The sequence below is a fragment of the Dermacentor albipictus genome, chromosome 2 (assembly GCF_038994185.2).
Source record: "Dermacentor albipictus isolate Rhodes 1998 colony chromosome 2, USDA_Dalb.pri_finalv2, whole genome shotgun sequence".
Classification (NCBI taxonomy): Eukaryota; Metazoa; Arthropoda; class Arachnida; order Ixodida; family Ixodidae; genus Dermacentor; species Dermacentor albipictus.
This window is the reverse complement of record NC_091822.1, coordinates 102,569,862-102,595,486: the sequence shown is the minus strand read 5'-3', so window position 1 is coordinate 102,595,486 and position 25,625 is coordinate 102,569,862. Positions and strand designations below refer to the sequence as shown.

Genomic DNA, 25,625 nt, shown 5'->3' with positions numbered 1-25,625 from the left:
TAGAAAATTCATGTTGTAACGTCTCTTCACACCAAAGTCTCTCAACCACGTCCAAGGTTTTTGGGACTATGCTCCTACTTCCGACGGTTCGTGCAGAATTTTGCAGAGATTGCCCGACGATTTGCTGATATCAGGAAGAACGGCCCACTTACGCGAAGTCTCGCTCAAGCGGCGTCTTTTGCCCACCGCCATTCTCACCGCAGCCACCATTCATTTTACTGGCTGGCTTTGACCCGCCCTATTCAACAGAGGTCCGCACCGGTGCCAGTAGTCAAGGAATTGGAGCTGTTTTAACACCGTGCTTTTCGCCTATGCTAGCCGCCTCCTCACAGCGGTGGAGTCACCTCTTAGATTACAGACCATGAATGCCTGGCTCTCATGTGGATGGTTTCCAAATTCCGCCCGTATTTGTCTTGCACGCAATTCTCACTAATCACGGACCGTCACGCACTCTGCTGGCTTTCGTCACTCAATAATCCCACCAGCCGACTTGGTCCCCTCGCTCTGTGGCTGCAAAATATTCATATCCAATAGTGCACAAGTCGGGCCGCCTACACCAATACGCAGACTGTGTGTCAGGTTATCTAGTGGATGAATCACCCCCTGTCCCTGGCCGAGATGCCGACGCTTGCGTTTTCTTTGTTTCTCAACTTCTCCGCATCGCCGACAGGCAACGCCTTGACGGCTCCCTGCGCGCCATCATTGATCGTAAGAACCTTCTCCTTGCGATTTCTCCCTTCACTTCTTTGTCCTCCGAAATTGTGTATTATACCACCACAACGTTCGGTCTGATGGTCCTGCCCTACGTTTTATCATTCTTTAGCACTGCCGGTTAGCTGTTCTTCACGAACTTCACAACTTACCAGCCGCCGGTCACCTCAGCCTCTCCTGAACTTACTACAGGATTCGCCGGCGCTTCTTCTGGTGAGGCCATGCCCGCTCCATCCGAAAATACGTTGTGACGTGTGAGAAAGGCCAGTGTCGAAAAACACTGTCCATGCTCCCTGGACACTGCCCATGCCCACTGCCCATGCCCACTGCCCACTGGACGTCGCTGTGCAGCCGTTCTTTCGCGTTATCCTATACCTACTTGGCGCTATCTCTTTATGAAGGTTTGGCAACAAGTGGGGCGCTGTGGCAAAAGAGTACACCATGCGTAACACAATCACCACACTGCGCCCAGCAAGCTGCGCAACAGATGTCAACAATTCTTTTTCTTTTACACGACGTCATTTCACATCATGGAGCTCCACACCAACTGGTCACTGACCGTGGCCAGACATTCTTTTCAAAAGTCATCGCCGACATGCGGCAGACCCGCTCAACCAAGCATGTGCTCAATGCGTCTTGTCATCAGCAAACTAATGGTCATGCATAACGTCTGAATTGAACCCTAACGGGCATGTTGGCACAGTATGTCCCGTCCTGCCATACTGATTGGGAACTTACTCTACCTTTTGTAACATTTGTGTGTGATTCCTCGTGCCACGACACTGCCGGTTATTCGCCGTTTATTTTGTTCTTAGGCCGACAACCAGCACTTCCACTGGACACATCCCTTCCCTCCACCGACGCAGAGGCCAGAGAATACGCACTTGACGCCGTCATTAAGGGAAGCCCAAGAAATTGCGTGCGCTCACCTCGTGACCTCCCAAGGAAACTGACGGCATTTGTACGATCGCCGACATAAAGACGTGGACTTTTCACCTGGATCTCTGGTGGTGTTTTGGTCCCCGACCCCTCACGTTTGCCTGTCAGAAAAACTGTTTCGGTACACATGCCCATACCAAGAGTTGCGTGCCACGACTACAGTGAAATGTGGTATTTCCGCAATCAATGCCAATGCGTCTTGTGCCCCACGTTCCACTGCACGTTGTGCATGTCGCACGCTTGAAACTAATTCTTTCCTATTAACACCGATATTTAGACACACAGGGACCATGCTTCTGCCACCCGTATTAATGATACATCCATGTTTCTTGTTTCTTTTGGACAATACGCGCAAGCACCGCAACGGAGAATGCTATTGAGTCTCGGGCTGTCGCTTGAACCAGTCGACGCGGCAGTTATCTTGTAAATCTAAATTGAAAACAACCTTCAGTATTCAATCCTTCGTTCAAATAACAATATCTTTAAAAAGTAGCTGACGGCCTTAAGCGTGAAAAATTTCGCTGACATGAGAGAGTTGTTTGGCATCACGTGTAGATATACCAAGCATTGCGGAATGTTTGCGAAGGCTTGCACAAAATACAGTCAATTGGACAAAGTGCCAAAGATTAGAGACATAAAACGAGATTTCCGTAGCTTTAGCGGGCCCTAACTTCTACCTGCTGTGGCAATGATTGGGTCAGAGGCTCCGACTTAGCCAATGTAATCGTGTTATTTTCTTTCTTCTTTTATTGTGCCCAACAACCAGTGATCAGCAAGGAAACATTCATGGCGGCCAATGAAATGGCTTCGAATATTCGCAAGGCCTATCAAGTGGCGTTCCAATCGTCAAGCTGGATGACCGGATCTTTACGCGAAACCGCCCTACGAAAAATCACAAATATGCAGCATCACATCGGTGCCATGGGAGCACCGCTTGACAGCGCCTACGTAGAGAAGTATTACGGTAAGTGTGTCGCCTGTAACTCGAGAAGAAACGGCGTTAATCAAGGGGCCCGACATTTATTATTCGTAGCATAAGAAGCCAACAAGCAAATACTAAAGATAACACATGCGAAAATACTTGTACTATGCTAAGTGAATTAAATAAATGATTAATTCTAGCAAATTAAAGTGGATGAAAAAACAACTTGCTGCAGGTTGGGAACAATCCCACGTCTTCGCATTACGCGTGCGATGCTCTACCAATCGATCTACCGCGTCGCCGTTCTCCCATCCACTTTCTGGAGCAGTTATGTGTTACTACTAGAACTAACCCTCGGAGTGTTAGCCAGCGCCACCACTCACAAACCTTGGCGGTTGATGTGCAACATCCTTTCTGCCGCAGGCGTCATCAGTACGTGAAGTTTTGGGGGGAAAGCAACTGCTCAATATGCCTACACGTGCTACCTGAAGGCATCAATGTTGCCGTATTCTAGACCCTTGTTATGTAATGAACGAGAAGAAAGGGCTTTCACGGAGGGGCCCCGTTTTTATTAATCATTGCATCAGAAGCCAACAAACAGACACCGAGGACAACAGAGGAGAAATTACCGGTTCTTAACAAATTGAATTAAAGAAATGATAAATTATAGAAAACGAAAGTGAATGAAAAAACAAGTTGCCGCTGGGGGGAACTTTCCCACGTCTTCGCATTACGCGTTCGAGTTTTTATCAGGTTTCATTTCCAATAATTTATCATTTCTTTAATTCATTTAGTAAGTACAAGTAATTTCGCACGTGTTCTCCTTGGTGTCTTTGTTTGTTATCGCCTGTAACTCATGTGATACGCCCAGCTGATTGAAATAGAAGAGAGGTACGGACCTTTCTGCTCCACTGGGTCACGGTGTTCGACATCTGATGATGCCAATTTCCGAATGTTACTGGCTCACTTGCCATGGCTCAATTCTGAGAATTTGAATCAAAGTGAGATTGTTCAACGTACCAAGAACCGCCTGACAAGCGTCCTGGCGTTTCTTTCTTTTTGCTTTCTCCCGGGACATATTAAGACACTATCGGTCAAGCGCATGTTCATTACCAGCACTTTAATACAATACATCGTGAGAACTCGAGTATTATGATTATCTAAAATTTGAATTTTGTGCCTGGCTGAAGTACCGACCTTTTATTGTGATAGCAAATAAATCAACAAATCCAGGCACATGTGTGTTTCTATTGCTTTCTTACTGTTTTATTGTTTCCTTCTTCCGTGTACATTTGCGAGAGTCGCTGTATCCCCCCGTCTCAACAGACTTCTGACAAGCCACCTCACTCAAGTCCATCTCTGCATGTGAAAACAGTCGTCTGTCCATTTCATTAGCTTCCTATCCGCTTCTGGCACCAGATACTATAACAACAACAACAATGACAACGACAACAACAATAACAACAACAACAACAACAACAACAACAATAATAATAATAATAATAATAATAATAATAATAATAATAATAATAATAATAATAATAATCTTTATTACATCCAATCATGTTGCAGTTACAAATCCAGCCCCTTAAGCAACATTGCTTGCGTGCGAAGTTGGCCAGTCAGCGGGTTGTAATGTGTAGAAACGGAAATAAAAAAAAAGAAATATTGAAAAATAAGGCATTGACATTAAAGATAATTTCAATATCAGGTTCGAAGAATACAGGTTTGGATAAGTAAAAAATGAAAAAAAATGTTAAATACAATAACGCCTTCTGAATTCCTCCGTCCTTTATACAGGCCTCAAATCCTGAAAAAAAAGGTTAAGAAATATGAGTATTACTTATCACCCATGACCTTAGGTCTGATTTTATTTGCTTCGATTTTCCTGCAATATCATTCTCATTCAATTTCTTGAAATTAACCGGCAATTAGAAAGCACGAGTAATCTTGCCGTAGTTTGTGTACAGACCAGGTGCCACATATTTTGCTATCTGATGTCAGCTGCTACATTTCACGTTGAAATTTTTTATATTACTGGAATAACAAGTCTCATAGATGGCGTCAAACAAAATATGTTGCTCGACAAACAGGGTGTCTGACTGGTACATGCTCAGCAAGACATCTTCCCAATGACCAAGTATGCCATGCGAGAGGCTATAGATAATTTTTTTTATGGTGCGGGTAATTCAAATTTTAAATCTTGAATATCTGTTGTGCACCTTGTCTTCCTGTTAAATTGCTGTGCCGGAAATTCAAGTTTGATTTCGATGGAAAGGTTTCTTCGTGTACGAATGCTTACAGCTTCTGCCCATGCGCCGCGAAAAGGTCTTCAAGGACAGTATTTGTGTTACTGAGGGCTGGTGCCACAGAATGAACAAAAGGAAGTTGAAGTACTGTCAGACAAACAGCTTTACGTTAATAAAATGACCTGTTTATATACAGGAGAAAACTAGCACTATTTGTTGTGTAAAATACTCGTAAACGACATGGCGCATAGAAACCAATAGAGAACTGATATTGTCAGCACATCTCTACGTGAAAACGTTATTTCTTCAATAATTGTTGTTAGGTAATGATTTCCGAATGCAGAATATACTCAATCAGCACATGGCGCTTGTGACATCAAAACAGTTCATATCGCCAACGTGGAAATGATAAAGTATAATAAGATTAGCAGAACGAATGTAGCCAAAAAGGGGTTCTACCTACAGTGCCCAAATAGGATTTTTACATTGGTATGGTAGAAAATAGGAACCAGAGGAGAAGCTCAATGTCGCGTTCAATGGGGGACAAACCATCTCGATGGCTACAATGCAAATGACGAACAACCTGTCGGGCAACTAGAGGAGGTCACCAGTCCTGATGGTTTATGGAGAGTTACCGGGTTTACGGCTGACGAACAGTCATAAAAAGTAGCGTTCCTCTCTGCAATGAACAAGACAAATCTGAAACTTGTTTTAAGGGGCTAATCTCAGCTCGTGAAACTCAGCCAGCTGTAACGCAGCCAGACAATCGCTGAACTGTTACGAACTCACTGCTTGACCTTCAGAAATGCCAGATGAAGCAACAGCAGCAGCTGCTAGATCTTCCTGTTACGCTATCAAGATCTGGGAGCAAACGAGAACAACATTTCTGAAAGCTAGGCGTATCTGTTGGAAATTCGTCAGGTGTACATACCTGGCTTCATGTTCTTAAGTGCGCTTCGTCTAGGAAGCAACGGTGGACTGAGGCGGATCGCGTATAGAACATGCGGGAATTTATATGTGGCGACACCCGGAAATGGTACGATGTTCAGATTAGTTGACAGTTGAATGAATTGTGGAATGAGTGGAAGAAGAGTTTCGCTTGAGGACTCAAAGAGAATCCCGTGTAACTTTGGAATTATGCCGTATGCTACAGACTGAAAGCAATAACCTTCAGAGAATGCATTGGAAAAGTGGCATTTAACTTGTAGAGCCGAGCCGAAACTTCCTGAATCATCTGTTATTTGAGTCACTATACACGGTGTGACATTAAAGGGCTATTAACAAGTTCTTGCTATGCCATCAAGCACAATGGATCAATTGCTTCAGTCACTCGTGTACGTTCTGACTTCAGCTTTAATTGGTGGATCAAAACAGACAAGTCTAGATCAAGCGACAAATACATGCGAGGCTCGGTACTCCATAACCAGCAATACCTCTCAAAGTCATGACACCGCAGAACCTGACCACTATGCAGTAGAAACGGTGCTCGTTGTTAAATTAGGTGTTGGAAAAAAACCTAGGCATGTCGGCACTGGTGCTTCCATGAGCCTAATTAATGAAACTATAGCGGATTAAATCAGCATCATTTCCGGTAACCCTATTTAATTTGTTTCATCTCGGGAATACCATAAATGAGTGAGAGCCCCTCATGAATTACAAGGTCAGAAGTTTAAGAAGGAAGCACTCGTCGTGGTCAACGGAGAACTTCGCCTTTTTTTGTGACGATCTTATATGAAGAGCATGGAGGTCAACATACTAAGTAAATTAGTGTTCACCATTGGACGAAATGGGCAGGCCATGTGTTTGACCACAACATTCGACGAATGAAAGCCAACATGCGTGGAACACGTGTCATTGAAGTTGCTCGGGCGTATCTGCATTTGGTCGTGCTTCTCCTATTAGAATTGTCGATCCTTGTGCCCGATAGTTTCTTAATGAGTGGGCGAAGCAAGTCGTCAGGATCATTTCGATACTAATCTCACCCTGATACTCACGCTTGTTGGCCTAGGACTGTTTTTGAAAGCCTTTAACTAGGCCGTGCGCCGACCTAGGCCTATCAAGCCTAGCTCGAGTGCGGCCACCCGCGCACCATCCCCCCGGCCACAGGGCAACCACCCGGCCGCCCACCTCGTCGCCCATCTCCCGGCTGCCCAACGCCACGGAGTCCGCTGTAGCAGGACAGGAAGTTTCCTCCAAAAAAGTTTAGGGTGTTTCCTGGCAGGCCCCAGGCCTCCGCGCCAAAAAGCAACGCCGCGCAGCCTTGGTCCATGCCGCCGGCACCCATTTGCACCCCTCTTCATCTTCTGCGACAGGCATCACACCACTCACAGCTCCAACTTTAAGCACCGCTACCTGAAGCGCCCTCAACGCTCGAAGCAAGTGGCATGCGGTCTCCCACCACCCCCACCATCTCCACCACCTCCATCCCCCAAGTCGACCACTACCTTCCCTCCACTCTCCACGGGAGCGCGTAAATCCGCCGTCAATCCGGTCGACGTAGTTCCACGCCCTACAAGCCCTCCCTGCGCACTCTCAGTGCCTCCAGCGCCACAGGTTGGCACACTTCTGCAAGAAAACGCCTCCCTCCGACAGCAACTCACTGCACAAACTACTCAACGTGCGGCTCAGAAGATGCAAATATACTCCCTCCCAGCTGGACTAGGAGTTTTCTAAAAGAATCTCGAGTCATCCTTCACCCTTCCATCCTTTCTGCCCTCCTCAATCGCCTCCTCTTTCGGCATGTACACTGAGACCCTAAAAGGGCCATGCGCAATTTCCACAGGCACAACACTCCCTTGAATTTCTCTACTTTACTGAAGAGGCTGGGGCCGCCATCGAGGCCCTGGAGGGCATCAAAAAACTGCTGGATAGCCGTTTAAACTTCGTTTAGCAGCTTTTTACAATACAAGAAGCTCTCAATTCTCTGCGCACGGACCTCGCTGCCAATCGCCACGCCACTTCCTTGCAATCTCTCCAGAGATGGTTGTGCCCTTCAAACTTACATGCTCGAAACAATCCGACTCAAGCCACCCCTCAACACCTGCACCACTTTTTCTATCGCCTTACCCTCGCAAACACCGGCCGAGGCGAAACCTTCTATAACATTATTCATGGCTGACCGCTACGTCGTCATTCTTTGGCAATGGAAATGCCGTGGTTTTCCCCCAAAGCCATGTTTTTTGATCCACCTACTTATAAACCTTCTGCAACTGGACGCCGTAGCCTCTATCTGACGTTATCATATTACAGGAAACTCGCTCCCCCGTTCCATCTCTCGAGTTACGCCGCGACGACCAAGTGACTCATCATCCTCTGCGCCATCCCGTGAAGGTCGCCCTCACCCGGCGGACGCTCACGGTCACTTGAGTCGACCTGCCCTTCCCTGTCGTGCCGCACGTCTTTGTTAAGGTCCAAGCTGACCGACATGAGATACCTGTATACTTATTTGCACGTTTCCACTACCCACGCGTCATCAAAGGCTTGTCTCTCCATGCCCTACTCCGAGCCGCTGCAGCGAGAGCAGCCTTATCGGCGGCTTCAAGATCAGTAATCCATACTGCGGTTACCTAAAACTCAATGCCCCGGCTCGAGGCTATGGCACCTAGCCCACGACATCCACCTCTCCCTGCTCACTGACCCCACGTGCATCGGCAGCACCATGTGCCGCGACACCACTCCAGACCTCAGCTCCGGCCATCACGTGCGCGATGCGCGCAGGTCGAATACGCATCAGTCCCTGGGCAGTGGTCACCACGTCCTCACCATTCAAGCCCACACCTGTGTAAGCCTTGCTCACACATGACCGGCCATACGGATTCGTACGCGTTGCGAGCACGCCGGCTGCACTCTGCCTACCCCAACATCGAGGACCTGTCGACGTACGCCAACCAGCTACTGGCGGAACTAGGAGGGATCGCCGCCTCGAACCCCCACGGATGACCACGCGGCAATTAACTTACGCCTCACACACCTGTGGGCCACTCGCACGGGCCTCGGAAACCATTGACATTAGTGACTCACAACCGTTTCCTACGCCGGCGCATCGCATACATCGATCGCACGATCGAGCAACACTTCACCATTGTCGCCTGTCCACAGAGGAGGCAGGTCTCTTCGGGGATCTCCGGTCAGTTGGTCTGCAAGCAGTCCTGGCATGTCCTTCACCACCTCCTTGACTGCGCTTCCGCCGATTCGGTCCCTCAACAACAACTACGACGCGTTTTCCGGGCTTGCCTCGATGAGCTTCCACCCCTGATAGCAGACTTGGCCACTAAGTGCCTCCAGCTCCTGCCCCCTATTGTCCCCCTCTCGCATCCTACTTCGGGTTCCCGATCGCCGAACTGGACGCCAATAACACGGAAGTGGAAGTCTATGCGGAACTGCACAAGCTCCACACCACCCCGCCCCCGCCCCCAGTTCAGATCACATCCCCAACAAACTCATCCGAAACCTCGCTCACTTCGTTCCGCAGCAAAGGCTGGGGCTCCGCCAACACGCTCGCTTGGCTTTCATCCCCATGCTGGGCTAGAAACTCACAATCGAGAATCTCCAGGTCATCTATTTCAATTTGTACGTCGGCAAGCAGATGGAACACATATCCTAGCTCGCTTGCAAACGTACTTGGACGCTCACCATCCCACACCATGCTTCTCCCCACTACGCACGACGCGCTCTTAGAACTCAACCACGACCTCCTCGATCCACCCACATTCTCGGATGCTAAGGCTGTCCTTAGCCTCGACAATCACAATGCATTCGACTACGGCTCCCCTTCGGCTATTGTTAGTGAACTCGCAGTCCTCAACCCGGACGTTCGCACATGCTGCTACATTCGCTCCTTCCTCACCACCAGCGTGGTCGAAATCACTGAAAGATCTCTCCCGTCTTCCACGTACGCGATTGGATATCGCAGCACCTCTCAGGGCGCCGTCTTCTCGCGTTATATTTATTTATTCACCCTCAGAGCCCTAGGGTCTTACAAAAGCAAGTAGGTTAATTCGATAAAGTTGAAAAAAAAACAGCAGTATATTTGCATAAAACTAAAAAGAAAAAGAAAGGGTTACGTCAATGTAAAAAAGGCAATTATCAATAAATAGCACACAGTACAAGGGGAAATAACACCACTGAGTATACAAAGCATTATAAGAACTTATAGACACATAAAGATAACAAAAGCAATGACGCTGTATCCAGTAATATATGCCTACAAAACAAAGTTTGATGGGATCAAAAAGGAAGAAAGAATGGGCTAATTGTGAATAAGAAAGATGACAGCAATAAAATTTATTCTGTTTATGACAACAGCAGGTTATTTTAAGCAGCTTGTAACTTAGAATTGTAAGATATTTCGACAACAGATTGAGCAAATGATTCCAACTTGTTGACATGCTGGGGATGAATGAATTGAAAGATTATTTGGTGTGGCATGAAGGAACACCAAGCTTATGACGATGGTCGATGCGAGCTGAAACGTAAGAATGTAGGGTTATCAATTGATATTTAAGAAGTGGGTTGCCATAATATATGCTATGGAAGAGGCAAATGCGGAATACTTTGCTACGGTGTAATAGCACTGGCAATAATAAGCTTGCTTTCATAGTAGTGACTCTGTACTTACGGTGATAATTAGAATGAATGAAGCGAGCAGCCCGGTTCTGCGCAAAATCAAATTGATAGATGAGCGTCTCTTCATTAGGGTTTCAGACAGATGCAGGGTATTAAAGTTTAGTACGAACTAACAATTTATAAAGAAGTGCGTTTTCAGAACTAGAAAAAAAGATAATCGTGGCGTATGTAGCCCAGCGTGCGATTAATGTTGTTGTCTCTGTGGTCTACAAGCACCTTCCAAGAAAGATTAGACGAAATCAATACTCCTAGATATTTGTAATAGGACACAGATTCGAGGTCACTACTATTAAGATGACATGCAGGAAGTGTGCAAAACGTGAACAAGGTGAATGCAGGAGCCAACGTTTCAACAAGTGTACTTGTCTTTTTCAAGGCGACGTACGCTTTCCTCGCCACAGTATATACAGGTGGGGTTATACTAAAGGGGAGAGGGTGTGAGGCGGGAGGATGCAGAAACGAGGGGAAAATGTGCTAGCGTATCGAATTGAGAGTAAAGGAATGTTGTGCACAAGGTGAAAGCCAAGGCACCCCCTCCCCCAATCTGTCAACGCACGCGTGTTAGCCGGCGTGTCAAGGGCGTCTGACATGCTGGCTGAAGAAAAAAAAGGAAAGGAAAGGAAGAACCCCACCTATATATACTGTGGCGAGGAAAGCGTCCGTCGCCTTGAAGAAGACAAGTCCACTTGTCGAAACGTTGGCTCCTGCTTTCACCTTGTTCGCGTTTTGCTCATCGTCTTGAATTTCCATCTCCCGCATTCCCCGTCTTTTCTCTGCAGGCAGTGTAGTACTACGACGAGAAACACGCGCGTACTTACATTTGTTAATGTTTAATTTCATGTTCCGCGTGTTAGCCAAGTCAAGAGCATGGTTGATATCCGACTGAAGAAGATTATTTCCGTATCACTGTTAATTTCGCGGTACATGAGACAATCCTCTGAAAAAAGAATAACCGATGAGCATATTCTATCACGCAACTCGGTAATATATATAACAAAAAGCAATGTCCCTGCACTGAACCGTGTAGCACACCTGATTCAACTGTAGAAGTGACAGAAGAAGTATTATTAGCTGTGACAAATTGTGAACAATCAGTAAGGAAAGCATGCAGCCGTTGAAGAACGTTATAATCAAGGTTAAGTTTACCTAAATTAAAAAAGCAGTTGAAGATAATCCTTAAGAAATTTAACTTCTGGGATTTTGCGCGCCAAAATTACTATTTGATTATGAGGCACACTGTAGTGGAGGACTCCGCAAATTTTGACTACCTGGGGTACCTTACCGTGCACCTAAATCTAAGTTCAGGGTGTTTTCGCATTTCGCCCCCATCGAAATGCGGCCGCGGTGGCCGGGATTGGATCCCGCGACCTCGTGCTCAGCAGCCCAACACCATAGCCACGGAGTAACCACGGCGGATCCTGGTGTGAGAACCTTTGTGGAACGCTTTAAAAAAATCTAGGAATATACAGTCAGCCACCCGCGAGGGCGTCTGCATGAGATGGCGTTTGGTGCGTTGCGACACCACGTACGCGAGCACACGAGGGTTGGACCTTCCCGCGTGTAGCCGTGTGTGACTTAGCCGTGTCTGGAAAAAGGTGCTTTCTGGGGGTTGAGCTGATGCCGCGTGTTTCAACCTTGAAGCCCCGCCCCCCACGGTGGAGGCAACCCACCTCTTTCACCGCTGCTTCACAGATGGCACCTTCAAACTGACCCACCTGGATGAAATCGGCAGTCGCCTTTTCCTGTTCCCCTCTTCAAATATTTCCTTTCTCTCTCGTATGTTTCTTCTTTCCTGTCTTCTTATCACTTCTCACTTCCGTATTCTGGGCGGCAAAGGTTAACCTGGTGTAATTATCCAACCTTAGGTATTTTATATTAAGTTATAGTGGCGATGCATGGCTAGCGTCTGCACGTATTCTCCGTAGCTTGTTGCGTCCCTTTGTTGGGCTCGGTGGTGGGTAGCCACTATCGCAGCCGAATTTTCCAACTTTGTATGGCAAACGCTGTTCCCCCACTGCCTGATCGCTCCCTGAAGAGGAGGGCACCGATGAACCAAATTTTTTCTGCAACCGAAATAGTCATTTCTCAAATACCACGTTTTGAACAGCCAGCACGAAACTAAGATAGTCGGAATGATCTCACCATTTCTTGTAGCCTAATCTCTCAGTGAAGCCATAGGATCGAGGTTATAAAGTAACAAACATAGGAAGTGGCAATCTTATCGAATTTCGCAGCACGCCACAATACGGCAAGCTCTCGAAACTAGAAGCGTTTGGGGACATTCCTGTCTAAGTAGGCCCACACAGGTCGATGAACACAGTGCGCGGTGTTCATCGTACTAGAAGGATGGCAAGAACAGAACATTGTCAAGGTGCAAAGAATTAAAATGGGGCGAGATGACACAGAAATACCAACTAGGCATGTAATAATTACTTTGGGAACCAGCATTCTTCCTGAATCGATTGAGACCGGTTACTGCAAGCTTCTTGTCAGAACGTGCAAAAAAATCTGCGTCGATGTTTCAAGTGTCAGCGTATCGGGCATGGTTCACAAAGCTGCAGAGGGCGTGCTCCTTGTGCCAAGTGTAGTTCCATTTAGTACTCTTCTGACGTTCGCACTTCAGCAACCCACTGTGCCAACTGTGTAGATGACCACCGTGCTTACTCGCGATGTTGCCCCTGACGACAAAAAAAAACAAATAATAGAACTCAGAGTGAAGCTAAATCTCTTTCCCAGAGGCACGTGCGCGTTTCTATTCCAACAATCAGTCCAGTCTTTCCTATACCAATGTGGCGCACCAGGGACCAGCACCACTTCATTCGGTGGCAGCCCATGACACATAGAGTCACCGCAGCCATGCCATCAGTCCCGTTGACTGGAACAGCCAGCGCTGTTCGGTCCCCCGTAAACGAGGACCAGTCGACCTTCGGGCTTGTTAGATCCAGAACCACTGGCCGTGCAGATCGGCCCAAAATTCCTACGTACGTGCCCACTGCGTGGGTAGTATCCACCGCCCCAAACGAGGGGATGGATACGAGCGCAACTCAAGCGTCTCAGACGCTCAAGGAACGGCGCCAATCCCTCGACCGCGCCACGAAGAAATATCGCGTATTACGGGGTCTGGAAATGCCTCGTGAGCTAATCTAATATAATCTCTTGGACGTACAGCACAGAACACATTCATTATGGATATACAGATATTACATTGGGATGTCAAGGACTTACTCCAGAGCCTAGACAATAATAAGGAAATCTTACATAATTACAGCCCAAAGGTGCTGAACTTTCACCGGCAGTATGCCATTTACCGAAAAGACCGCAACAAGGGCCTTGCCTCGTCGGACGGTGTAGCAATAGCAGTACATAAGGGTGTTGCTTGCCGGCAATTAAAGTTTAATACGCCCCTTGAGGCAGTGGCTGCCCGTTCGGTGCTGTTTAATAAGCTGGTAACCATTATCTTCCTATACATCCCCTCGAAGTACCACCTTTGAAACACTGGCTTTCACAGATTCATCTATGAACTTCCCGAGCCTTAAATTGTCATGGGGACATTCTAATGCACGCAACACGCTTAGGAGAGGTTGTCGTTGCGATGCAAGGGAACACTTAGTAGAAAACTTACTTTTCTCTACAGGAGCATGCTTACTCAATAATAAAGAGCCTACGTTATATAGCATGGCAAAAAAACGTTCTCGTCGTTCGATTTAAGCATGGCAACTGGTATATTCGTACCGTATCTACAGTGGAACGTGATTAAGGATCTATATGGGACTGACCATTTTCCGATTCTCATAAATTTAACAAAACGTGATGACTGATTTCCACGCGTCCCCCATTGGCAAGTCGAGTCAGCCGACGAGAAACGTTATTAAAAATCAACGCTCATCAACTGCGAAAGCATCTCTACACTTTCTATTGAGGATGCAGTGGCATACCTGACAGCATTTATTGCGGATATGGCATCAAAACCTATCCGCAAATGAAATGGATCGCCCTCCAAATGACGTGGTGGCATGCGGAATGTAAGGAAGCTTATAGAAATCAGAATAAGGCTTGAAATCACCTTCGCGACTCTCGAATTGCCGAGAAATTGATCAATTTCAAGAAAATAATGCCACAAGATAGAAGAACACACCGCCATGCTAAACGAGAATGTTGGGGAAAATACATAAGTAGCATCAATTCATATACAGACGAACGAATAGCATGGAACAAGGTAAAAAAAGATACAAGGCCGCGAAACTCATTCTCTGCCTTTAGTACACACACAAGGAGGCACTAATGAGTACCAAGCTGTTTCACTTGGGGCATATTTTCAGTACGTTTCTAGATCATCCCATTATACCAATACATTCCTGAAATACCCGAGACAAGCGGAGCGACCGCCTCTGGATTGAAAAGGAAACAAAGATGAAACTTACAACTGTCCATTTAACATGGTGGAGATTGAGGCTGCACTAAATTGTTGCAATAACTCAGCTCCTCGAAACGATCGAATAATTTACGAGATGATTGAGTACTTACCCGTTGAAACACACAAACAAAACACTGCTATCACTTTTTAACTTGATATTCTCTGCCGGTTATATTCCACCTCCCTGGAAGCAAGCAGTCATCATTCCTATTCTCAAAAAAGACCAAAGATCAGACTTCGGCCAGCAGCTACAGGTCTATAGCCCTGACTAGCTGCCTATGCAAACTCTTTGCGAAAATGGTAAACAGATGCCTAATCCATTATCTTTAAAGCAACAAAATAATAGACACCTTGCAGTGTGGTTTTAGGGAGAGGGTAGATCCACAACAGATCTCCTTGTTCGTATCGAGGCGAATATGCGAGATGCCTTCGTGCGCAAGAAGTTTTTATTATCGGCATTTTTAGATATGGAGGAAGCATACGACACCACGTGGCGCATTGTAATTCTTCGGGATCTCCTTGGTATGGGTATCTGAGGCAATGTATTGAGCGTGATTCAAAGCTACCTCTCTAACCGCATTTTCCGTGCCATGGTTGCTAATGCGTTATCTCGTCCATTTATACGGGAAACTGGTGTGCTACAAGGTGGCATACTCATCTGCTTCCTATTGATTGTAAAAATGAATTCCCTATGCACGGTCATATCACGCGCAATGTTTTATTCTGTGCATGTAGATGACGTACAAATAGGGTTTAAATCATGCAATATTTCTATCTGCGAGCGACATGTACAGTTTGGCATAAACAAATTGTCTACGTGAGCTTCAGAGAAGAGATTTAAGTTAAACCCCTAGAAAAACATCTGTGTTCTATTCTCTAAAAAGAGAGGTATAATACCTGATCCTGCTATCTATCTAAATGGACAAAGGCTATCTGTCAGCCAAGAACTTAATTTTTTAGGAATTATCTTAGACTCCCAACTGACATTTGTCCCTCCCCTTAGGTATCTGAGAACGATGTGTTTTAAGACAATGAATTTACTGAAGGTCTAGTCCCGTAAATGTTGGGGAGGTGAAAGTAAATGCCTTTTGAGCCTCTACAAAAGCCTCATATGGTCCAGCCTCGACTATGGAGCTATAGTATACAGCTCTGCTGCACCTAGTGTGTTCAAGGTGCTAGATCCCATTCACCACTTGGGTATACGCCTGGCTACAGGTGCTTTTAAGACAAGTCCCATAGAAAGCCTTATATGGAGTCTAATGAATGGTGATTAAATTTCCGAAGAACATATCTAAGCTTATTCTATTCTCTCAACGTTAACTTAGACGTGGAGCATCCATGTCACTCATATATTCGTGATGTGTCTACTGCCAGGCTGTTTCGTAACCGCTAAGCTAGTAGAGCTCCGTTGAACGTCCGCTTTATAGGATTAGCAGAATAAACAGGTGTTTTAGTTCCAGAGAATGTTCTAGTGGCTCCGACTCACCTGCCCCCACCGTGGGAATGGCAGACCGTTCAATGCGATATCTCTTCCGTAGAAATATGAAAGCGTGCACCAGAAGCACATATGCAGTGCCACTTTCGTGAACTTCAGGAGAAGTACTCCTGCACAGAATGGTATGCAGATGCATTGAAGTCCTGCAATGGAGTTTCTTACACAGCTCTCGGATCTTCATTTTCAATATCCGGGGCACTAAATCCACACCACAAGTATCTTAACAGCCGAAGCCTACGCTATACTCTCGGCTGTCCAATGGATACGGCTCGCAGGTCTCGCCAGGGTTATTGTGTTTACAGATTCGTTTAGTGTAGTCAGAGCCTTACTTGTTCCAAGGAAACACAACAACACAGTTTTAGTGAGTTGTACAGCCTGTTGTGCTCCGCGTATATGTGTAGTCAAATGATTGTCAAATGCTGTGTACCTTGTCCTAAAGACGTAAAGGGCAATGAAACTGCTGATGAAAGCGCCAGGCCAGTAACTTTTAGCGACACAGATGGAACCACCCCTATCGCTTCTACAGACCTCGTATTTGTCTACGCCGTAATCTAAGGAAGCATTGGCAAGGACAGTGGAATACCCAAGTATTGAATAAGCTGCACATGATAAAACCAAAAGTAGAACACTGGATAACTGGAAAAACAGCACGATATAAGGAATCACTTGTTTATCGATTAAGAATATGACACACTTACAGTAATCACCCTTACATTTTGACTGGCAGCGGCCATCCGACTTGTAGTAAGTGCAGTGATAATCCCACAGTTCTCCTCGTTTTTTTTTTCGATGTCCTGTTATAGACGCAGAGAGTAAAAAATATCTCCCTTCTGTATATCGAAAAAACACCCCTACACCTGGCATTTTTTTCTTAACAATCAGCCGCATTTTAACATAAAAATCGTCTTGGAGTTTTTAGCTGAAATGGACATGTGAAAATCATTTGGCCAGGTAATTTTAGCACATGCCTAATAGCCCTTGTAGAAAAGAGCTCTTTTCAAGTTCTTGCATCATGTTTTTAACAAAACTCTCTTGCCACAGCCCACCCCACTAACTAAGCAGAGTCATTATTTTAGTACCTATATATTTTAAGCAGTTTCCAGCGAGTACTTTAGGGCCTTTCATAGCCATGTCACATCCACCATGAGAATTCATTGTCTATGCTATCGAGAAGACATAATTAACATCACCATGCGTCACGGCTCTCTTTGGGCACAACTGGCCCTTGCGCCAGAAAACACTACACAACATCAATGTACAGTTAACAATAAAACCCCGGTCATTCATGGAATTTAGCTCATGTGTACACAATAAAAGTTTACTTTCAGAGGAAAATGACTTACGAAATCCGCGCTGATGATCAGTAAAAAGGTATTTAACTGAAGGAATGATGCAGGGTTTCAGAAAATGACATACTTTATAATTTTACAGGGAATGCTCATAAGTGAAACATGCCAATAATTATCTGGCGAATAAATATCTCCAGACTTGCGCAAGGGAATCACCTTCCTGACCTTCCAGCCTTCCATAATGCAGGCTATTTGAAGAGATTGCTGGAATAGGTTAGAAAGTAATAATATAGCACCTTACACTTGAGTCCTCAATAAAAACTTTCAATTTATGTATCAATGCCACATGATGAAGAAAGTTTTAACTTACCTGTTATTCTTTCTATGCCAGCAATATCAAAGACAATATGGTCCATCAGATAAAAGTCAGTACTCGGAGACGTAGGGGTTACAGAACACATAGTTTTTGGAAAAAGCAAAAACAAATACAGAGTTCAGAACATTTGCGTGCTGAGAGAGCTGGAATAGTTAATCACTTGAGACTTTAAGGGTGATAACTGAATTGTCGTTTTTGTTATCTGCACTACAAAATTGCCTAGGGTGAGTATTTACAAGAGATGATAATGTGATACTGCAATGATAATGATAATGCAATAATTTTCTGGTCATTGGTTTTGGTCTTTTGTGCGTGAATGAGTGATGTACTTTAGGTACACAAGGGCGCATATAATTATGTCTACTTCACAATTATCGTAAACGTTTTATTTTTTTTTCATCATACGTTAAGACTGTATGAAGTTTGCTGTGCTGTCGTTCTGCTGCCTTGTATGGATGGGAGACGGGTCTAGTCAAGCTGCATCAGCGCAGCTTTTTTCCCACTTTCCACTCCACAGCTGTGTTGTGTAAAACACACTGTAGTGTTGGTGGGGAAATACACTTCAACTTCAACTTCATGCTCAGCACTTGCAGCCTTCCAACATGTGACTGACGTAGTATTAGTAGGCCGAAGTGGCAGACCTCTCTTATCTGCTTGGATGATGTTGTTGTCTTCAGCGGAAATTTCGACAACCATTTTAGGCTGCTTGGAATAGTACCGATCTGTATCAAGTCATGACGATCAACGACAGTCAGCCCTCATCAAGTCATCAGTGTTTACTCTCAATCTGAAGAAGTGTCGCTCTTCTTACGACGAGCTTCTCTTCATGGGCCACATCATCATCAAATCTGGAGGCCATCCTGATCCTCAGAAGACATCTGCCATCGCTCATTTTGCAGCGACCACTGATAAGAAGGCAGCACACAGATTCGATTGTCTGTGCGCATATCGCAGCCTTTCCGTCAACCACTTTTTATGCATTGTCGAGCCATTGTCAGAGCTCACAAAATATGACGTCATGTTCATGTGAGGAACGATACAAATCGAAGCATTCGAAGAGCTTAACCAACACCACGCGTACTCACCCACTTCGATGAGGATGCCGATACCGAAATTCACACCGACGCATGTAGCCTAGGCCTTGACGCCATCATTGTCCAAACACGGATTTTAAGGGTCATTCCACAATTCCACACGCTAGCCGGTCGCTTTCGAAAGCAGAAGGCAATCATTCTACGACGGAGAAAGAGTGCGTTGCCATCACTTCGACTATCAAGAGATTTCGTCCTTACAAGTCGTTAAGCAACCACCATGCCTTGTTTTGGCTGGCAAATTTACAAGACGTTCCAAGAGGCCTTGTAAGATGGAGTCGCCGCCAGCATCGTGATATTACTGCCGTCTCCATGTCTAGATGGGTGCACTCGGATGCCTACTGTCTATCACACGCACATAGTGACGCACTGCTGCAGGACGACCAGGATGACGAAGCCTTCCTGGGAAGAGTGGGCGTGCGAATCTTCGCTGAAAAGCAGCGAGCAGATCCAGAAATAAAGAACCCCTCGCCGATTACTTGGAAGGCAACACCAATGATGTCCCTAGGACATTAAGCGGAAGGATTTCCTTAGTTTTTCATGCTAAATAACCAACTTGTACAGATAAACTTCTCACCAGTATCAGCAAACATGTTTCTTGTCGTGTCCTCAGCACTGCGTCCAGAAGTTGTGCGCACTCTACATGAGCATCCGACCGACTGGCACCTTGGATTCTCCCGTATGCTATCGAGGATACAAGGTAAGATTTTTCGGCATGTGCCACCCACTACGGCGAGACATGTCGAGACGGCTAGCGAAATTGCTGCAGCGAATCTAGCCGGTTGGCCGATATACCAGCGCATCGTAATTAACCTGTTAGGATCATTCCCGGCATCTACCCCCAGGAATAAGTCGATTGTTGTGGCTATCGACTACGTTACCTGCTAAGCCAAAACGAAATCCTTACCCAAAGGTACTGCGACCGAAGGGGAAAAATTCTTCGTGGAAAACATCCTCTTACTACAAGGTACCGCAGAAGTGCTGATCACCGACAGTGGAACTGCTTTTACGACGGAGCTTGCTCAAGCTGTCCTGCCGGACAACCCACTTACCACCTGCAGACTAACATCCTTGCAGATCGCCTCAATGTGACTCTCGCCGACATGTTATCCAAGCAAGTCGGCATCGAGCACAAGACCTCGGATGCGTTCCTTCCCTACGTAACCTTCAGCTGCAACATCGCCGTGCAAGAAACAACACAGACTATACCATTCAGGGTGGTTTACGGAAGGACTCCGACGACCACTCTTGATGCGATGCTGCTCTACGTTACTGAAGAATAGCATCTGGACGTCGACTCCTATTTGCAGGGTGACGAAGAAGCACGACAACTTACTCAACTTTCCATCAAGAACGAGGAAATGACGGACAGCCAACACAACGATTTCGACGACACTACATGGAATACCAGCCCGGCAGACCGTGCTTGGGTTTAGGCTCCGATACAACTACGAGTAGTTCAAGCTTTTTTCCTATGCTATTTCGGACCCAGCTAAATAATCTAACATGTATGGCACACTGGAGTGTGAGATCGTGCCAGACGGCATTTAACAGTAACAGCGGCACTGCGCACAACCTGAAGTCGCCCACGTGGTGCGTCTTAAGCCGTTCTAGGCCCGCTGATGAACTTCGAGACATTGTTTCTTTGGTGCTCGATTGTGGTTTTCATCTTTGCTTCGGGTAAATTTGTTTTTTGTCATATGTTTGTCTGCAGTGATCTGCGATGTACCAGCTGATTTTCGTAATGCTAGCGAAGGTTATCAAAACCTCCTGCGGCATGTAGCACAAACATTCTCACTGAGCCGACGGGTCGAAGACACTGCCACATACTTGCGACAGAAATGAACTGGGTAATTGGAAGAGTGTTGAAACCATACTAATCAATTTCATATCCAGCTACATCAGGTACATTCAAATTTTTAAATAAGAGCCCCTCAGTTTATAAAGTACACCAACACAGAAAGAATATTGAAAGTGGGACTAGTTTTGAAAAACGCGCACAAAAGTAATATGTTGCCCCATTTTTATTAGAAGCATGCCCTTTTATACATTTACGCAATAAAATACCTGTAATGCCAATGTATTCGATGCATATTTTGGGAGCATAAATCTCGGAAATGGCGTCATTTTCATTATTTATTCCAAATAGGTATATCATATAAGTTTACCCGATGCCGTTTTTAAATTACGACAGGTGCCATAAAGAAATATTTTATTTGTAAGTCAAATTTTTGCTTTTAGCCAAAAACAAATTTCGATTGTGCAAATAATGTCCGCCCCTTCATGTAACTCAAGTCATGGAGTCGAATTGTGCTACATGCGAGAGTAAATTTTGAAAGATTACGGTAACGCAGCAAAAAGAACGATTTATACCTCTTCCTCGTCTTTCTCACGGGCGATGCACGTCTTTACACAGCGAACTTTCCGGATTTGCCCACTGACCGGTTCTTCAAAGCTTGGCGTGAGGCCACAGCCGCAGCCATTCACCAAGCCTGGACTGACACAACGATGCTCTTGCATTCGGCGACCGAGGTGACCGCGAATTACAGGCCCTACACTAATACGATGATCATCCCGGCATCGATTCTGCTTCCTAACACCTTTCTCCCTGACGGTCCCGCTGCCTTCAACTACGGTAGCATTGGCACGGTGAGCACACGCGTTGGTACGATCGGATGTCAGATATGGCGTGAGTCCTGCGTAGAAAAAAACCGATGATGTTGCGTAAATTATCTAATGCCTAGTGTGATACATCACGTTTGCAAACGCCGAAGATTTGGCGCGGTTTCTCAACTGGTCCGCACGCCTTTAGCAGTGCTCAAATATACCATACGCAAAAGGCGAAATAAATGTTGCGAAATTACAAAACCAAAAAGGTGCCATTTCACTATGTGAAGGTGGTTCACTAGCGAAGCTGTTTAGCATACGACATAAAGGTCACACAGAATTTTTCACGTACCTGCAGACTCATTTACCGCGATTTTATATACATTCGCGTTGATGACGGGACCACCGCCCCGAGAAGCCAGAGGAAACTAGAGACGCGTGATTTTTCGACGGGGCCACCACAACGGGGGGCCGGAAGGAAATGAGACGAGATACGTAAGCGCTTACAATGCCGAAAAAAGGGGGCGGCGCGAACGTACACATGGCCGACGTGGGTCCACTTGTAATATTCACTCATATCAGCTGAATATCGGATACGGGTTGCATTAGGACCTAAAAAATTTAACCTATTTTTGCAGGTTGGTGGAGGGCTTTAAGCCTGCCTAATTTCCGCCGCTAGTCGGCGAAGTATACAGTATCTTCATGATCGGCCTGTGCTTTTGACCTACGGTGATCTGTCCGCTAGAATCTCGTCATTTACAACTTTGCTGTAAAAAAAGAAGAGAGGAAGGGCAAATAGATATCACAATGCTTTTCATCATTTATTCTTATCAGTAGCTGCAAGTGCGGCTTTATCACTTGGAAAGATAGTGATCACCGATTTGAAGGTCTTGCGCTAGAAAGAGCAGAGGTACTGTGCTTTGAACACCCGCAGAATATGTGCCGACATTATGGACTACGTGCGGCTGATAAAGAAACTTTAAAGACTGAAGCGCTCAACTCTTTCGTGACAAGCGATCATTCCGGAGTTTTGGTGGTAGTGTTTTAAGTTCTTCGAGATTTAGAGCAGTGGACAATGTTCAAAATAAGTTATTTCCTTGATACTGCATTTCGAGCACTGTCAAGAGGCATCAGGCCAGCAAACAGTGCTGTCGCAAAATACGCCGACTCATTGGTGTTTCTGAAAATTCGGCCTGGCAGCCACGTACCAGCTGTTCTCTATATGGCTGTAACGAGTGGCACGTAGGTGGCATAACCATTGTTCAGTGTTCAAAAGTGCCCACCATTGCTTATGTTCTCTTTGCTGCTCTATTTGTGCCAGATTATTGCTCATGAGATGATGCATGGCTACGACGTCAAGGGATCACAGTATGACGAGAACGCCAAGGAGAGGCATTGGCTGTCACCTGAATCGGCCAACCACTACGTGAACAGGATGATGTGCTTGCGGCACTTTCACAAGGATGTAAGTTAACTCTCTCGCAACGCTGGCGGGAATACCATCGCATTAAGCTCTTGTAGTGAGCGGACTCGTAGTCGCCGCTTGTTTTCAGAAGCAGCCCAGTATGTGTGACAAATACCATGCTGTGATCTAACCTCCGATGTAACCTGAGAAAAACCTCCCCTCTGTGTTGAAACGCTAGGCCTTCTTGGTGGGATCCGTGTGCCTTATATAAATCACACCGAAGTTACATTAAATTTTTCTGTAACCTCGGTTGCTATTCTTTTCAAATTCCCACTTAGAATAAAATCCTCAAGCCCATATAAGTACACTGCATTAAACTATTTTCTCAGTAAATTTTGTGCATCATTTAGTTCATTTTTTAGCCACAGCTCTGTAGAGCTAACCTTACCAGCTAAGCACTGCTCATAAGTAGTCCTGCATTAGCTCCTGGATTTATTGACGGTCGGTTACGTGCGCTGTATATGTGGCACATTAAGGCGTGCGACCTCTAACTACATCCTTAATAGCTGATTTAGGTTAAGGTCGAATATTAATACGAAAGCATTATCTAGCTCAACAGGTGGAAAATTCGGCCTAGTTGCAGTAGTTGGCGTGACCATCGATGGTCTAAAATGCCATCAAGCCCTCGACCTTTGGCGGGAGTCCAACCCACGACATGTTGTGTTAATGAAGGCGAAGTTGAATAACACATAGGTAATTCGGATCAAGGTATTTAAGGCACTCGAATCCAAGACTATTAGTAGGAGTCGAACCCACGAGCTTGCGTTGTGGCATAATGTCTAAGAATCGAATGGTTGTGGCAATGCTCACGCATTCATCGACGTAGCAATAACTAAGTGCCCCTTGAACTTTAGTCATAGTATGCGTTGGCTGGTTGAGCGATCTTCATCCTATGTGTTCAAGGGCTCAGGTGGCACTGAGACCACAGAATGCCGGAGTTTCATCTTACGGTAAAGCCAGCCGAGCTATGACAGCTTACCTTCAGAGCACACCCGCCGCGATACCTAGGGGCTGCGCTGCTGAGCTATATGTAGTAACAATGCGATAAGAACCACAGATTCCAGGAAGGTGCACAAAGACGAGCTCTACTCACAACTGTTTATCGGAAGGATAGAATCGTTCATATTGTCACGAAAAGACAATGGACGATGTACCCGGCGTCGGCGAGGGAGACGGTTGTACAAGATGGCGTGCAATAGTTTAAGCCGGCGCCCTCAGCTTCTACCTCTTCTACTTCAGCGCCCGTCTCTTGCTGAGCGCGTGTTCCAGTCTCAACTTCTTTCTTTCAGCGCTGGCTCGTGACACCTAGCGGCAACATATATCCTCCTGTCACGCACGCGCTTACCAAGCAAAAAAGGAACAGGCACATGCCCATTAAATGCGGTTGCGCAAGAAGTCCAATTCGGCATCAAGTCAAAGGAGGCTCCCTTATAACAGCTACCTGTATTTTTCTTTGGCTAAGTGCAGAATAAGAGATGTCGTAAGGCAAGAAAGTGTTTCTTGTTCACGACAAGTTGCACATCGCGAGTGACGTGCTTGTCTGTGAATAGACAAAACATGAACGCAGGATAATTTCAAGATCCCCCCAAGCGCCTCTCCCATGACCTGTTCAGGACAAGCAAGTGAGGTTTTTAAACATAAATGCTCGGAGTATTGTCAACAAGACCATCCTACTGAAAGCAGCTCTCCTTGCTTATTACCCACACGTCATCGTCATTACTGAAACTTCGCTCCACAGTTCAATTAGCATCGATGAACTTATTCCTCCAGCACTCAAAATGTTTCGTAAAGATAGGCAAACCAGCAGCGGAGGACTCGCTGTCGTCATCAAATCGGACATAGAAGCCATTTTGCTTCAAGGCCTAAATGGTGTTGAATGTTTATGCTGAAAGGTTAACCTATTTGGACATGTGTTCCTGTTGTATGCGGTATGCAGACCACCAGAGTCGACGCCGGATCTGCTGGTTAAGCTAAGCGATCATATGATACATTACAACAAATATATGTTGATTGTGGTTAGGGATTTCAAGCTTTCAAGTCTTGACTGGAACCGCTTGCTATCAGATGCCGATTCTGTCAAGAATGCCAATACTATGTTTGATATCACGCTTCATTATAACCTCGCTCAGACTTTCAGTGTACCTACAAGTTTAGGCAACTCTTCTTGTTCTATTCTTGATTTGGTTTTTCTTCATCGCTGCCTTGACGACTGTGAAGTGTCCGTATATTCCGACCTATCCTATCATAAAGTTGTGTCTGTTTGCTTTGCACTCACTCCCAAATGTAACACTAATACTCCAGTTGTTTAAAAAGTGAAGGATCTTTAGCGAGGCGGTGATGTTGCCAGTTTAGACTACTTCGATTCCCAGTCAGCCGACTTCTCTAATTATGATGCTGTTGTTCTTCGGAACAAGTTTAGGAATGTGTGCTACTTTTGCTTAC

The 25,625-nt window shown here is 45.7% G+C and overlaps 1 protein-coding gene across 8 annotated transcripts in view; it reads left to right on the top strand.

Moving 5' to 3' along the window:
* LOC135911688 (neprilysin-1-like) overlaps positions 1–25,625 on the top strand; it is a 346,542-nt gene that overhangs the window by 73,858 nt on the left and 247,059 nt on the right. For all 8 annotated transcript variants that reach the window (XM_065444035.1, XM_065444039.1, XM_065444037.1 and 5 more), the window contains 3 exons: positions 2,417–2,614; positions 21,528–21,760; positions 23,040–23,183. In XM_065444035.1, coding sequence (XP_065300107.1) covers positions 2,417–2,614; positions 21,528–21,760; positions 23,040–23,183 — 575 coding nt within the window. The remainder of the gene's footprint in view (positions 1–2,416; positions 2,615–21,527; positions 21,761–23,039; positions 23,184–25,625) is intronic.